General features: G+C 43.8%; 2 protein-coding genes across 2 annotated transcripts in view; one reads left to right on the top strand and one right to left on the bottom strand.

Annotated features, from left to right (window-relative positions):
* Window positions 1-250: 250 nt before the first annotated feature.
* bmp15 (bone morphogenetic protein 15) lies at window positions 251-3,669 on the bottom strand. The gene is made up of 2 exons (XM_072376493.1): window positions 3,315-3,669; window positions 251-1,254 (listed from the first exon to the last, which is right to left on the bottom strand). Exons 1-2 carry the CDS (start codon window positions 3,667-3,669, stop codon window positions 251-253), a joined length of 1,359 nt encoding a protein of 452 aa, XP_072232594.1.
* Window positions 3,670-8,508: 4,839 nt separating this feature from the next.
* shroom4 (shroom family member 4) overlaps window positions 8,509-16,825 on the top strand; it is a 64,671-nt gene continuing 56,354 nt past the window's right edge. The window contains exon 1 of the mRNA XM_072376282.1: window positions 8,509-8,777. Coding sequence (XP_072232383.1) covers window positions 8,655-8,777 — 123 coding nt within the window. The 5' untranslated portion in view covers window positions 8,509-8,654. The remainder of the gene's footprint in view (window positions 8,778-16,825) is intronic.

The raw sequence follows: 16,825 nt of genomic DNA, 5'->3' as shown, positions 1-16,825 counted from the left end.
AAGACTTTTCTGATTGACGTGCAGCCTGATGTGAAACACGGATCAGGTTTAAAACACAAAAAAAGTGAACACACAGTAATTGCCTTTAAAGTGCTTTAACAGGAAATGTAAAGATCTGAAACGACAACTTCCTCCTTCTAGTCTTGAGATCATTATCGCTAGCTGCCAAGTTCTAGGTGGCTTAATCATAGAACCAGTCAAAAGTGCCTGGGTCAGTCTCTTTTCCTCAGTTCTAAGCATAATCCAGTCTTCAACGACACGTGCAGGACTCAGCCACCATGTCCTCCAGCTCCCGGTACTCCACCTTCTCCTTCTGCACAAGCAACACACTCATGGGCATGTACTTGTAAGGCACGCAGGAAGGAGGGGGGACATCCCCAACGCCAAGCTCACCGATGCGCGTCTGGATGATGGCGTGATTGGGGGAATGGTAGCCGTAGGTGAGCACCCTTGGGCAGTCACCTTGGCAATAACGAGGGTTGTAGACCGGCGGGGCGAGAAAGTAGTGGCCCCAGCCAAGCTCGGTGAACGACAGGCGGAAGGAATGGAGCTTGCAGCGGTTCTTGGGCATGCTGGTTTTGTGCTTGTAATTAGGTGGATCACGGATGATGGAGGCAGAGGGGGACGTGGAGAAAGACGAAGAGGAGGTAGGAGCATTTTTTAGCATATCTAGCAAGAGATCTTTTGGCTCTGACGACGAGTCCTCTTTAGAGCTACGGCGGTGGCGAATCACCGGGTGCCACCAACTGACCCGCCTCATGATGTTTTCCCCTTTAACCCCGAGCAAGTCCCCCATCCACTCTTTCGCCTCCCTCTCCTCCTCCAAGTACAGAAGAAGAGAGGGGGCTTCCAGCTGAGGATCACTGCTCCATTGTTTTCTCCCTCGAAGAGCAGTCCACCACCACGAGGGGCCGCTGTGCTCTTCCGGAACCCCAGGTTCTGTGCACCAATACTGAGCAGCGAGGGTCAAGTGCTGCCCCTCGCCCTGATCGTTCCCCTGCAGGATGTGAGTGCTGATGTGTGCGGTTATGTCCGTCTCCATCCACCGCTCATGAGGCTCCAGGGTGACCAGGCTCTCTGCGCCCAGCGAGGTGATCTGAGCCCGGCAGCGGGGTGGCTCCACAGCCAGAGGGGTGCTCGAGGGCGAGGTGGAAGAGTAGGGAGAGGAGCGCAGATGGATGAACGAAGCTCTGACAAGCTGCTCTGAGGGAAGAGTGTCGAGTTTGTACTGTACTGTGAAGGTGTAGCAGAAATCTGAGGAAGAGAAGAGATGACACTCGTTAACTTTTTCCCACGTTGAGTCTCTATTAGAGGATGCACAATATACTTTCTAATTATAAGAGTAAAATCTGAGGCAACCACTTCATTTTGCAGAAGTAACATGCCCCTTTTCTTTCGGGTAGTAACAATCTAGCACTTAAACTGTAGCATTGGAGGTAATCTGGAAGCCAAGGCCACTTCTCCTTGATCCAAAGAAGAAAAAGGACATCTTACTTTTACAAAACCAAGGAGGTCGGGCCCCTAAAAGACCACTTACTCAACTGATGTGGCTCCTGTAAATAAAACAAGACATTTAATACAGTGCTGCCCCCGTGTGGCTATTATTAAGCCATTCATTTGGCACAGGACTGCAGACCAAAGGCCATACAGGTGTGCCTGCCCGTGACGTCTGAATCAGCTAAAGCATCTGGCTGACCAACTTGTGAGTTTATTGATTAGTTGAAGCTGGTCTGGATTGGACAGATCTGTCGATAGGATCAGTTACATATGTTGGAAGATGCGTGTTTGCAATGCTGGACTAACAAATGCACAATGCAAGTTTTCTTTGAAAAGAATTTTTGGGAAAACCTCAGTGCCCTACCATTTGGCTCTACCCCTTCATTTTGCAGAGGTAAGATTCCCCTTTTATTTAAGGAATTAAGCAGTATTGGTCATCTCGTCCTTCAATTGGGGACTGTGTGGACAGGTAGAAGACCACTTCTGCTTGATTTCCAAAAGAAAAGGAGCCTACCTGCAAGGATGTTAAATGGAGGGCTATCGCCAGGTGGTAGGGGGTCTGGGGGAGAAACTGGGATTAAACCATTAATATTCATGAGTTAAGTGCTACCTGACAAACTTTCAAATAAGGCATGAGAAACTAAATTTGAAAAGAATACATCAGCAGGGATTTGTTAGGGATCGGATGCAGATGTCATCCAAAACCATGAAGAGCTAAAGTAGTGTAAATCATACCTTTGACTTCTCACTGAAAGAAAACTACTTTTTTGCTTCACACCCCCCCCCCCCAAACATTAACTCTTGTTACTATTCAGTTCAGTGTAAATGTTTAGTTTTCTTTCATAGTGCTCCTTGAGACTATCTGAAGGTCTTTCAAAGTTTTTCTTTGAACTTTGGTGGCGTTTTCACAAATTTACAGTCCAGTCGCTGTAACAGACTTTTCAGAGGTGTGCATTTTATGCCACCTAACACTGATGCGTGAATCAACCAGGCATGAAAAGGCGTCCAACTCTAGGAATGAACCAGTGTTGCGTCTACGTGCAACAGATAACTTAGCAAAGAACCGGTTTTAAAATGTAGGTTTAAGCCCTTTGTCAGTAGCAGCCTGTCACAAAGACACATTTGGATCCCATTTCTTTGGTCACATCTACAAAAGAACAGTTTGAAACTTAAGGAACAGGGAAAAGTTCTGCAAAGACACAGGACCTGAGAGATGTAATTGAACCTTCAGTTGATCCGTCCACTGGTCTCCATGGAAGGGTGACTGTCAGGAAGCCATTCTTAAGGAAGGGAAGCAGGGAGAAAAAGCTGAGCTATGCCAAATGACACAAGGACTGAAAATCAGTGGCAACAGGTCTTATTGAGGAATGAATCCTCCCCAGAGGCTGGACCTCAACATTACTGAAGCAGTGTGGGATCATCTTGACAGAGAACGGAACAAAAGGCAAAAAGCAGCCAAAGAAGAGCTTTGGGTTGTCCTTCAAGAAGCCTGGAGAACTATTCCTGAAGACTACCAAAAGAAATTAAAAGAAAGCTCATCAAAGAGGGTTTAGACTCTGCAGAAGAATAAAGGTGCTCATACCAAATAGTGACTTTCAAGCTCGGTAGAATTGTACAAAACCCGTTTTTACCTTACATACTGCATTTTTCCATTTGTTTGCGCATGTTTCAATAAGTCGCTGCAGCTGTTTCCCATTTCCGTGGCAACACATAAATAAATGAGGGGTGGCTCAAGACTTTTGTACAGTAGTGGAATTAAAATAACCCAATTGTGACTGGTGTGACACGTGTGAAAAAAGTGAAATTGGCTCCTTCACCTCCTGTAGTGGGCCTGTAGTGCACCGAAGACGCCACGGGTCTCAGCAGTCGCACCGTGTTGGAGCCGAACTTCCGGTGCTGTTTGGGCCTGCCGTCTGGTTCTGCTGCGCTGCGGTACAAGCTGAGCATGAACTGCAAGTTCTGGTCCGCTTTCTGCTCGTCCGTCAGCGGACGGTGGTGTGCACCTCTGTGTTTTGCGCTCTGGTGGCTACGCCGGCTGCGCTTCAAGGTGGGGTGATGGGAGGCCGTTTTCCGCCCGGTTACCACTCCGGCACAGGTGGAACACAGCAGGTAGACAAAACAGGTCAGAGCGCAGACACGCAGTAAGCTTGGTTTTGCGCGGGTCACCGTCATGTTGGTTATAAAACCTCTGGTGCTAGCGAGCTCCACCAATGAGGCTATAGTCGGCAACCATCGTCCTCACGGCGCAGAGCGTGACTTACAGGCGTACCTGACGGCTGACCATTTTGCCAGTTTCAGATCACTTCCTGCTCAAATTGACAATGGCGCCAATTAAGTCTTCGGGGAGCAGCCAACAGGAGCGCAGGAAAGCCACGTGAGGGTTGCGTAAAAGTGCGTCCATCTTGGAAGATGAGGGAGGTTTATCATGACTCATGCTTTACTGTGAAAAATACCTCTACATTGTAAAGTTTGAATGTATAGTCCTGTGTTTAAAGTATTCCTACTACCCTTCATTTATTGTTATTGCCGTAAAAAGTGAAAACGTGGATACATGGAAACATCTGCAGACATGCATGGAAATACAGAATAAAAGACAATAAGAATGTGTACAATTCTGACGAGCTTCAAAGTCAATATTTGGAATGATCACTTTTATTCTTCAACACAACCTGAACCCTCTTATACAAACTTTCTGTATTACTTTAAGCAGTCTTTAGGAATAGTTCTCCAGGCTTCTTGAAGGACATCACATCTTTGGATGTTGGCTGCCTTTTGTTCCTTTCACTGTTTAGATGATCCCACACTGCTTCAATAATGTTGAGGTCCGGGCTCTGGGGAGGATTCATCCCTGTTGCCACTGATTTTCAGTCCATTTCTTGTGTCATTTGGCATAGCTCATCCTTTTCTCTCCGCTTCCCTTCCTTAAGAATGGCTTCTTGACAGCCACCCTTCCAATGAGACTATTTCAGATGAGGCTTGGGCCAACAGTAGATGGATCAACTGAAGGTCCAGATGCATTTCTCTGGTCCTGTATCAGGTCTGTGCTGGATTTTTCAAAATGTTTCTTAAGGACTTAACTTTTAGAACATGTATATCTGTTACAGATAGTTTTTTAGGCCTGACCCCTCTTATTTTCTCCACAACTTGTCTAATTTCTTCAAGTTACGCTGCAAACCATGCTGACAAATGCCACGTTTTTGGCTAATAGCCCCTTGAGAATCACCTTGTTGGTGCAAAAAAAAATCTCATGTCTTTCAAACTGCATTATCAGCATTAATTTTGTTGATACAAATAAATAAATGGGGAAAAAGATGCTGTCTTTGTGACAGGCTGTTGGTAACGCTAGTAACACTGGTTCAAACATTGAACGAGGTGCCTTTATGTTCAAAGAATGCATAGGACAGTTTTGAGTGGCTTCACAAACAAATAATGATAATAATAATTTTCACCAAAAATAAATAATAGTCAGGCACACAAACTGGATTTAAAACTCTTGAAATTAAGCCTATCTTCATATAAAAACATTGAAAGACCTTCAGGAAGTCAGGAGAACTATACTGTTCAATATACTGCTTGGAAGCTAAATATGAAGAAATGAGGCTCAGCTCGAGATTTCTGCAGAGTAATCTATATATTGTGTATTTAATTGGGAAAGAGCCAGTTTGTCAACATCAGTACATAAATAGCTATTGAAGGTTTGCTAGTATACATCCATTGTACCAAGTCAGGTAAGAAACAAACATTAAAAATGAACATGATGTGTTTGTTTCAGAATGTTACAATGGAGGGAAGAGGGTGGATTTTAAATGACCAACTAGTGATGCAAAGAGGGGTGAAAAAAGATATTTAATTAATTTACAGTGTTGAGCTCCTCACCTCTGAGGAAGACATTAGGATGCGATGGGATTCCTCAGCTGTTCCAACACACAATCATTTATTACCATGAAGAAGTTTAGTTTTAGTTCAGTTTAGTTTTATCATGAATACATTTACCAAAAAAATTCAAATTACTTTGAGCCACTGAGTAGATGTCGGAACATCATAAGTTTGCTCTCTGTTTTCTTCCGTACTTTTAATCTTCACTGTTCCACCCATGGCATGTGATTATATATCGCTTAAATTCCAGTTCAAGAGGGTGATAAATCAAAGTTACGACAGCGTGCTCACGTTTGGCTTCACATGTTTGTTTGACATATATGAAACCACTTTAGAGGACTTTTGCCGGTGTGAACTTTGACCCTTGCTCACAGTTGAAATCAAAATTCCACCCCTGCAAACAGATGTATCCAAGTACAGAAAATAACTGCAACACGATTGTTCAGCTCCACAACACATACAGAATGTTTAATGATACTGCCATTTAACAACCTAAAAAAAAGTTACTGTGGTCGAAATAAGACTAATTTGATTGTATTTAGCTGCCATCAGAACTACATTTGGACATCAAGCATTTCAAATTTCATTGTGCAAGACAAAATGGACTTTACCATTTACAGAAAAACTCTCGCACGCAAATCTGTCAGCGAGAAATTCTTTGAAGGGTGGAGCTGGGTGAAGAGCAGGTCTTTAGTTTGAGTACACATCTGCTGTTTGGCGCCATCTGGTGGCACACAGGTGCATTACGCTTCCCCAGGAACGGAGAAGAGCTGGAGATGTGTGGCACGACTGCATGCGATATGTTTAAATGGAAATGTTGCTGTTTTTATGAAACTGTTGAATACATCCTCTGAACTTGGCGACTTTGTTTTGTTTTTTAGAAAAAAGTACAGGACAGTCAAGGTGCTGTGTTGCAACATTTCCTATCTAGGCATTTCGTTTGCCATCGGTTTACTTTTTGTATCTAAGCTCGTCCCACCTTGACTGTATTTGCAAAGTCCAATTGCAGTGTTTTGACACGTCTGTTTGTCTTTGAAGCCTTTGCGTTTTGCGATCTTTGGGGCATCTAAAATGAAAAGAAGGAAAGAAACACGTGCTGAACTCAGTCCTTTGTTGCCCCCCACCTCCTTTAACTTGATCTCACATGAAAGCACCAAACCAAATATTACAGTTTAGACTTTCTGAGAACAAAAGAAGAAGAAAGAGAAGGTCTGACCAAAACAAAGTCCTTGTGGTCTGGATGAGAAGTGAGACGTCAGGGATTGTTAACATCTCCCCTCTTTCTCTTTTCTTCTCTATCTCTTCTACTTACCTTGTTCTTTCTCTTGGGACACACAAAAATAGTGACTTACGCACACGCACGCACACGCACAGACGCTCGGTTAAGTGGTGGAATTCTGCAGCAGTGATTATCTACAATCCCAATCATTTCAGCCTGCAGAGAGAGTGTGGGAAAGTGAGGCCGCGAGAGCCACTCAAGCGGGAACACATTTAAAAGGGTTCATCGCGACAAGAGATAAAGCAGAAACGGCTCAGCCTTAAGTTGACACACAGCAATTCTGCCAAGCACCGCTTTGAGATCTTTCCATGTTTGTGTTTGTTTTTGCAAACTATTCAAAGTGGGAAAAGGGATATTTGTTTTAAAGCAATGATACAACCTGGAAAAGCCATGTTTATTGGAAAAGAAAGCAGCTCAAGATTCTGAGAAATATGCATCTCCTGTCAAAAAGTAGATCTTAATGCTTAATAATTCACATAACGCACGAGTGGGGATTTTCTTTCTTTCTTATTTTTTTTAAGTAGCTGCCAATGTTACACTTTGAATGGGTTAATAGCTTAATAGCAAAGTTGCGGCCGGGGACCGGACAAATGCAACAAGTAAACCGAAAAAGCAGGAAGATTTCTGAAACGATGACGAGATGCTTTGTGAATTTTTTTCTGTCTTTTCTCTTTTGTTGATGTGTCCTCTGGTGTTGTGTTTTTTTTGGCACACACACACACACACACCGTGTTATTGTAGCTGATTATCACCAGAGCAGCGTCGACAAAAGATGCATTAACGACGGCTTATGAAACAGTCTGATCATGTATGCTTTCTCGTTGGAATGCGTCTTAATATGGTGGTTCAGAACTGTGTGGGACGTGATTGGAAGTGTTGTTGTTGGCCTGCGGGCACATGGACTTGAAGGTGCTCGGCTAGGTCTGCAAAGCGTCAGTGTGGAGAGCTGTCAGCTTTAACATTCTCCACTTTTCCCTTAACAGTGAGAAGTGTGGCGGTTTGGGAGCACGATGATGAAAATCCGAGGAGCGTTCTCAATTTGACCGACCAGGAGAGAAAGGAAATGTGCCTGTTAGAATGTATTTAAACCGCTCCCAAGGATTTCATTTGCTGTACAACACAGGTGTTGTGCTTACTCCTGAAAGTGTTTTGTGTAGTTATCTTGGAATCTTATATTATTGTCATACAGTCAACCATCCATTTTGTGTAGCCACTTTATCCAGTTCATTGGGGTCAGCTCTCGTCCAGGTACAGTACACAATACAGGTAAGTAAATGTGACGATGAAAGCCAGCTTCTAATGACTGGTCATTAGTGCTTAAAATGAACTAAACTGCCAAAGAAGCGAGTCTCGAGTTACACCACTCACTTCTGATATTGCTATTTGTCCGTAGTTACCGCCTAATGCTGTAGCCCAGCCGTGACTGTCATGTGGCTTATCCTATTGGATGCTGCTTGCTAAAGGGACTCTGCTATTGGTTTGTAATGCTGTCAATCAAATCCCCGTTCGGAATAGTGGGAGGGGCTTCTTACCTTGTTTGGGAAAAAGTTTTCCAAAGTTTGCTGCTGCGTCCAGTTCGCGAAAGTACTACAGGAAGTAACTGCTTTAGGTGTCAAAATAAAACGGTTGTTAAGCATCCTTTTAGGAGAAATCACTAGAGTTTGCTAAAAATGTAATATAGAATGGTCATTAGAATTATTTGACAGCGTATTAAGCAAGAGTGAAGTGGTGGAATATGCTAAAGTTGGCTTTTCGGTAACAACATGACCGGAAGTAGCGAGCTTAGTTCTTTCCGTAACTTGGACTAGCTTAACGGTAAATAAAAGTTTTTGCCCTCCCCCTCTTCCTCTCACTCATTCCGTCCCTCCACCTTCCATTCGTTGTTGATGGTAGAGCGGTGATGGAGAGGCCGAGGGACCGCTACCGGCGCCGATAAGCACGCAGCGACCCAGCCAGGCTCGGAAACGGAGAGAGAGGAAGGCACGCGGACCGGCGGGAGAGAATGGAAACGGTTGAGCAGCTCGTCTCTTTCCACCACATTCAGGTCCAGTTGAGCGGGGGCGCGCCTTGGGGGTTCACGCTGAAAGGAGGTCTTGAGCACGGCGAGCCCCTCATCATCACTAAAGTGAGTGGACCATGTTAGTTCGTAACACTCCCATTAACACGTGTGAAGATTATATTTTATGCTGTGAAACGGCATTCATTTGAAGCTAATTACAATGAGCTGATACGGCACCAAGTTTTATTTCTGAAGTATATTTCTGGATATATTGATAGTTTTGCTTTGATACTTGCGCAGTGACTGAATCAAATTGCCTGTAGGGATGTGTTTTGTAAAGAAGTTTACACAAACACACAAAAAAGTTAGTTTAAAGCTATAAATGTCTTTTTTAGGGTGAACTCTTGCAATAGAGCTTGGAAAACTGAACAGTTGTATGGATTTGACTTGTGCACGGCTGGAATATGAAGGGCCACTCTTCCTCCTCCTCCTCCTCCTCAGCCGATGATAAAAGGTTATTGTCCAAAGCTAAAGCAGATATCCGGTGCTGGTTGAAGTTTGTCAGCTGTCACTGTCCATGAACAAGAAGCCCTACTTAATCTAATGCAGCGTTTGAGGTCTCAAACCTGAAGGTCAAAGGGCCTACCCCCCCCCAAGGGGTGCTAAAAGGGGTTCCCCCGATGACAAGAGGCTCTGTTCATGTTCCTGTTACTTCAGCTCGTGCAAGGCAAAAACGCCCATGTGTTGACAGATGACTAAAACCACTTCAGATGGCTGGGTTTGGGACAGAAACGATCCAGTGGGGGTGTCTGTGGGACGTGGGAATCCCTCAAAATGAAAGATGGTGATTCTCTGAAGTGGCATTCTTAGAATTTCGCTGAGCTCGCTCCGTCACGTGGCTCTTGAGTTACTTTTTGCAACTGCGATGAACTTGTTTGGGGGGGGGTGCAAAGTTGTCCTCTCAGCCTCCTCTGGTGGTTTCACACCGAGAGCGGTCAGCTGCTGGAAACTTGGAGAGCGCCTTTGTGTGCAAAGTAATTATTAGTGTGCGTTCTGCTGGGGGTGGTCTGAGTGTGTGAGATTCGTCCGGTGCATAAGTAGGACAAGCAGTCTCCTGCCCTCTCCGTTGAGAAGTCCTGGCAGCGGTGGCGGTGCATCTAGATTCGCCCCAGCGAGGAATGGAAAAGCTTGGCTCAGTCATCTGGAAACACACACAGGGACTCAGCCCCTGGGAAAATGTGACTGAGGGAGATAAAAATCAAACTGTGCTCTATGGCTGTTTTGTGTCCAGTCTCTGGTTAAGAAGCACACACGGCGTCGCCGGCCGGGGGCGGTGACTGACTGCTGCACGGGGAAAAGGTGGTGCGGGGAGGCATCTTGGCTGTTGGAAAGATAAGAATCAAGCAAAAGAAAAAATATGCTCAAAGTGAACAAAGGAGGCCCCCAACTTGCACACACACCTCTTTTTTTTGGACTGGCCTTTCTCACATTTCTCACATCGTCGTTGTTTAGCAGCACAAAGGCGCCGACATCTTCCGCTGATGATGCTCCTCGGAGCCGGCAGTAGAGGTAGCGACAGCAGTGAAGCGGTCCACCTGTGCACAGGAAAGCTGGCACCGCGGAACACCCTCACATAGCTGCCACATAAAAGCTTATTGTGTGTAGGCTCTTTCTACCTTTTGTATTACAATTGTTCAAGGTCCAAGGTCGTCCATTAGGTCCCGGTCGGCCCGAGGCTCCTACTGGGCAAATTTGTAGCATTCCCAGGTCTAGACCAGGTGTATAATCGGCCACGGGTCCATTTTGCAGTCTCATTTATGAAGAAAGCTGATAAAAAGCTTCACTCTATGAGAAAAAGTGTTGCTCAGCCCTGTGGTTTGGCAACTTTAAGTCTTGTGCCGTTTCCTGGAGGGTTAGGAGGTCCACGAAGTGCCGGTTGCCCTTTCAGGATGGCCATGTTTTGGAGACTTGGTGAGGGTGTGCGCAGCCCTTTGAGAGTGTGCACGCTGTAGGAGGGGGAGGGGCGGCTTTTGTAGCCTCAGACAGCAGAGGGATATAAGCCATTTGGTCAACATTCCACCAGGAGCATAACTAATTACTACTGTGGAGTGTGTGTGCGCACATGGGTGTAAAGGTTTCTAAACACAACTCTCAGACTGGAGGACTTGCTCCTTGCAGTGGGTGATCAGCTGTGTGACGAAACGGTGAGTCTAAGGTTTTATCTGCTCCACTAGTTAGTCAGCTAAGCTGCTCAGTCATTTACTGAGTTAGTGTTTTAGCCGGTTTGTGGCCAGTAAATCTAAATGAAATAAAGAAAGTGAAAATTGGGGCATAGAAAGAGCAGCATTGGACCAAGGAAAGAGAACATTTTTAGCAGCAAACGGGAAATAAAAAATACAGTTGATTTATTTTACGTTTTGATCATTTTTGTTCTGGTTATTTTTTTCAAGTTGAAGCACGTTTTCACACATATTGATTTTGTTGCATCAACATCATGGTCTTATAATGGAAACTGTCCCCTCGTGCATTTACTGTGTTCGGCACATATCCACTGTCCACTGTGGCAGGTTTTCAAGCCAAAATTTGGAGTCATTTCTACAACAAATTGTCGTTGACTTTTGGAAGAAGGAGCTGCTTCGTTTTTAGTTTCTGGAATTTACTGTTCTGGGTTCTGTTTTTTTCTTTTTCCTTAAATGTTGTCTGAAATGATTAATTGGGACTAAAATATTTGGAATTGGTCCCATATTGAGCTTGAATGCAATGTCCAACAACTGGTAAACAGCTGCAATTTCCCACATGACAGTAAAGTAAGTGTATGTGTGTAAAGTAAGATTTTCTTCTTCCTGCTCCTTTCTGGTCATGGAATACTTTAGTTATAAGTTCCTGTTATTATATGAGTGAATATATATTTCCTACCTAGCATGCCTGCCTTGCTAACTGTTATCTACATCCACTTTCCACTTATATATTGAAACATATTGGTTATATAACACTTTCCTGTTTGTATGTGTCCCCTCTTATTCAGTGGGTCTACATGATGAGATTAACTCGATTATAGCTATAGTTGGGTTATGCTCCTTATCTGAGGGTAATTATCCTTGGATATATGGTGGTGAATGAATCGAATCACTGGCACAAAGCATGCAATACCACAGTACGATAGGTGGCGCTGTACCCATTTCAGCTGTTGCTAATAGAGCCACTTCCTGTTTAACGTCTTCACCACAAACAACAACAACAAACTCAGGTATTCGAGAAAGACGGCGAACGAAGAGTCAAAGTTGATCCGCCCCTGAGCCAGCAAGGGGGGTACGAACAGAGGTGAAACAGGCTATGTTTGTAAGGGAAAGCCTGCATCCCAGAACTTGCAACTTTAGTCTGCTGTGCTGTCGTTGCTCAGCTTGTTTCAGGATGCCGGGTTGTTGTGTGTCAGCACACACTGATGTGGCGCTTATCTCTTCTGTTTGGCAAACAGCGACAGGTTAATTAGGACATATTTTTTGTGCCGAAAAGGCACAATCTTTAAGTAAAAAGATCTACTAACAGACCCGACACTTATTCCATGTGTCTTGCTGAGGTGTAGCAGGGCAGAAGGTACACAGTATAATTCTTTCTAAAATAATTAAACTTCCTAAAGTCCCATAAAGAGGAGGACAAATCTGCTGAAGCTAATGTTGCAGATATAATGTAACTTTTTTTTTTGTCAGGCAGTCACCTAGGAATTCATAGTGTTGTGACAAATTGAACTCGACTCAGCTCTTTGAGTTTTGAAAAAGTATTTTTTTTCCCCAAGACACTCCATCTTCATCAGACACTGAAATCTAACTACATACAGCATAAAGGTCGATCTTATTGATTAATGACGCGAATAAAAAAATAAGCAGAACCTTATGTGCGAGTGCGTTGATGTGTGAAAACGACGGGGCGTGCTTCCAGTGCATGTTCACTGGCATACAGGCATGTTTTAGGGTAATCTGTCATTTGAAACCACACCTCTTGTCAGTTCACATGTGTTTTGTGACAATTGTAAGTGGATTCGCGTCTGTTGTCAGACGTGGTTATGATTAGTAAGTGCTGAGTTCCTACCATTGTCCCGTTTGACAGAGCCGCTCCTGTGGGGCTGACGGCTCACTTTCATATGTGGTTTTCTGATCTACTGTGAGATGTCTGCTGGTTCGTGATGGGGACATATTTCTGTTTCTGACTGCAGTGTGGCCCAGAATGTGAGGGCCTTGGTCCTTGTTTCATTTCAGTGTTTGACTTTCTTTTTTTTCCCCAACACCAGTCCTGTCTAAATGTTTTTTTTTATATATATAAATCCCTCTTGCTCAAGTGATCAGCCTGGACTGAAGTGTTTTTTTTCCCACCAGAGCTCTTGCGGACGTCTGTTATCTAAATGACTGCCACTTTAGATGAGAAAGAGTTTGTTATAGTGGAGCAGATTTCCACTGCTGCCAAAATCTGTATTTTCTCCCTTTGAGTCTACACCAGATGTCTTCTGTATGTACAAGGAGACTCCACGAGGCCTAAAAATGAACGTCAGTTATTCAAACCAATCTCTTTTGTCCAAAAATAGAGGCCCGGCCTCTTCAAGAGCTGAACACTAGCTTGTTTATGAAGCATTTTTCCTCGTGGTCCATCAGCATCTTCATTCTCCGCTCTGTCAGCCCACCAGCAGTCAGCCCGTCTGCGAGCCTCTCCCACTGCTCAAACCAACAGTGCTTCACTGACCGCCAGTAACTCAGAGTCTCTGAGTTGAGATCCCAAATAGGAAATTTGTGCTAATCACGAATTCAGCAAACGACTCTGATTTTTGGGGATGTTTTGCAGAATTTAGGGTCATTTCTTTGCTCGTTGTTAGATTCTGTAAATGGACTTCTGTTGGGGATGTTTGTTAATGCTTGATGTGCCATAATGTAGTTACTGCCTGAATTGCCAACTTGACTGATAACTCGCATTGTTCTGACTTTCGAACTCCTCATTAAGCCACCAGGATTCATTGGGTTTGTCACTTGGATGAGATGCTTTTCTTTACTGCTGAGCCTCTGGGTTTAGATAATCTGAAATGAAGTAGGGTTTTGGAGCATCTTCGGTGCTTGGGATCAAACTGTGACTCATTTCTTGTTGCAACAAAGGCAGTTGTCGATCAGTCGTCAAAAGAAGAAGACGTTCTCCTTCTTTCTCTGCCAGACACTGATTCTCCCGTGTTGAGCACTCCAGCAGAAGAGGTTTGAAAACGTTGAACATCGAATTTGAACAGATGAGAACTTTTCCCTCCTGTATTGCTGTTAACAGTGAGGTTTTGCAGAGGAATGTTTTGACATTTGGTCGAGGGCATGCAGCCAGTTGTCTTGGTCTGGTAAACAGCCGTGTGTGTTTGTGTGTTTTCCGCCTGCATTCCTGTAAAGGTAGCCTCCAGTAGCAGTCTGCACAGCAGGGGGTAGATGAGGATCTCTTCAGATAGAGATGCTATTGTCCTTGCCGTGTGTGTGTGTGTGTGTGTGTGTGTGTGTGTGTGTGTGTTTCCGCGACTGCTGCATTGCTTTTCTAACTGTCCTATTTAACAAAAAACACATGTTGTGAGGCAGCACAGTACACCATACAGCATACTGATGATGGGGGCAGAAGGAATGTTTCCAGCAATTTACGTTAAGTTTTGCATCAGTAACAGGATGGAAAAGGAACACTCGTGTCAAATTGCATCCTAATTTTGATCACGTTAAGCCATTCATAAGGGAAACGTTCACCACTTAGCGCTTTTCAGATGTTTACGTGCGCATTTCTTTTCTTTTCTTTTTTTGTTCTCAACGAGAGAAAACCAAATGAGGTTAGCTTTTAGTCCAAACAGGCGACCCAAAGACGTTTCCATGTCACAGCCAAACGCCCATTAAGAAATGAAGAAAATGTCTTTACAAAGCCAATAAAAAACCCCTTCCCAGTTTTGTTCTTCTTCTCCATGTTTCCCAGTAAAATACTTCTGCCATTACAGATGACTGTAGACCTTTTGATCAGTCGTCTTTTCAATTAACAGACTGTAAAGAAGAAAAACTTAAAAACTAAAGATCAGTGAGATTAAAGTGCCAAGAGGCTAAACTTGTTTTGTCCACTTATTGTCCACAAATTAGTCATCTTCCCGTGAATGATATAAAACTAAGTAAAGAAAAGGGCATTCTTCACTTTAAAGACATTTCCATCACTGTATCGTTGCAGTTTTTGATGAATAAATGGTAGATTAATGCCGATTAACATCTCTCGTGACGTTTCACAAAAGCAGAATATCTAGCTTTACGCTGCTGATAAATGCTAAAGTGATGAAGCTCTGCATTTGCTGACAATAACCTTAAAGGTACCTTATTTATTTTTCCTTTTTTTTTTGAGTATCTGCTATGTCAGTTTTCATTTCCCAAATTACAAATATACAGCAGTTTATTTTTTTAGTTTCAGGGTATCTTGAAAATAACTGGAGTCGGCCAAAGAAAATGCAGTTGGTGCATCTCTTGTCAAATCATGCATCGGGTATTAAGATGGTTTGATCTACCCAGAAACTCCCAAGAGGTTGATTTGAATGCCCCCATCTTGACATCCTTTATTGTAAGCTGGCTGAGATAGTTTCACAGGGCTTGAAACGAGACGTTGGCATATTTAAAGAACAATGGCAGATTCTTCACTGAATCATTGAGGTTGCAACAGAGTAATCGGATGAATTGTTTTTGAGATAAAAAGTTTGTTGCAGAAACACGCAGTTGGTGAATCTGTGTGTGTGTGTGTGTGTGTTGGGTGGGGTTGGAATGCATCTATCTCTGATCTGCAGAGCCTTTAGCTGTTTGTTTTAGGGTATGTCTGGAGGTTTTCCACTCACACACACACACACTTTCTATCTTTGTGAGGACCCACCCATCCTCTGATTTTTACATGCAAACCCCAACACTGAAACCAACGCAAACCCACAGATGACACTAACCTGCCTCCTAAACACAAATAATACCTCTCAGACAGCTCAATGTGAGGACCGGCCCAAAAGGTCCCCACTTTGTAAAGCGTCCCCAACCTCCTTGTATCACAAACGTATGGCCCTCACAAATGTAGGGAAAGAAAACGACTCCTGTGTGAGTGTGTTCGTGAGGAAAGAAGCCCACAAGTGTGAAAAAATGTTATTACTTCAATCTATGTGTGTTTGTTTCATGGAAAAAGGGAAGAACATAAAAATACACGGGTCACACATATCTTTGTGTGTGTGTGTGTGTGTGTGTTTGCGTGCGTTATGGGTGAAGAAGTCCTGACCTGAGGCTGCAGCAGTTGTTATTGTTTTTGTCAGACGCTCTTGAGTCTTCAGAACACTCTTCTCTTCACCCTCTCAACGGGGGAGCAACACATTCACATGCATACACCTCAGGCATGTTATGTTAACTCAGACTACACACAAATTACATCTTGATGTGACTGAGAACAGTTTTTAGCGCTTTCTTTAGGCTTTGTGTTGCAGTAAAATGTGAAAAAAAGAACATCTAGCAGTTAGCAGAACTTAATTGAATTTATCTATTTTAATTTCAGTTTAGAATAAATCTTACACCCTGGAATCTGTTGGCATGTTGTTGTTTTTTTTAATGATTTAACAACTCTAACTGTTTTTGCACGGCCGAGCCCTGGCCTTGTGTATAAAAGAGCTTCGATACTGAAAGAGGGTGTCGTCGCTAAATCTGAGAAGTATGTCCTGCAGGGAATATCCACATGAGTAAAACCGTGTGGACGCCCGATTATGCGCACCTGCTTTTTACAAGTCCCGCTGGCCTTAGAATCGAGTGCTCACCACGAGTCGGAAACCCTGCCTACGTTCCTCCCAAAAGGGACCATGCAAAGTACTGCAACTGTCACAGATGGTTCGATCTACAACGGCAAATCCTCCTGCAAAAAACAACAAGAAGAACTTCACAGAGGGTAAGATTGAAGTTGTGGTCACAGAGGTTGAGGCCAGAATAGAAATGGATGAAAATGGGAGTGTCACGTTTGTAGTTATTGCAACCAGCTCAGCCCACAGAGATGCACAGAAGCTGAAAATGGGTCACAGAAGTAAACGGTGAGAAATGCACCATTTAGCTTTATAGCTGCTACATTCATCAGGGGAATCTGTGGACAGATTGATCTGCAACAGCACCTATGCAGTCGCCGATGTAATA

The sequence above is a fragment of the Leuresthes tenuis genome, unplaced genomic scaffold (genome assembly GCF_036924035.1).
Source record: "Leuresthes tenuis unplaced genomic scaffold, fLeuTen1.0.hap1 SCAF_22, whole genome shotgun sequence".
NCBI classification, from domain to species: Eukaryota; Metazoa; Chordata; class Actinopteri; order Atheriniformes; family Atherinopsidae; genus Leuresthes; species Leuresthes tenuis.
Note: the sequence above shows the minus strand (reverse complement) of the source record. Positions and strands in the feature narration are given on the sequence as shown.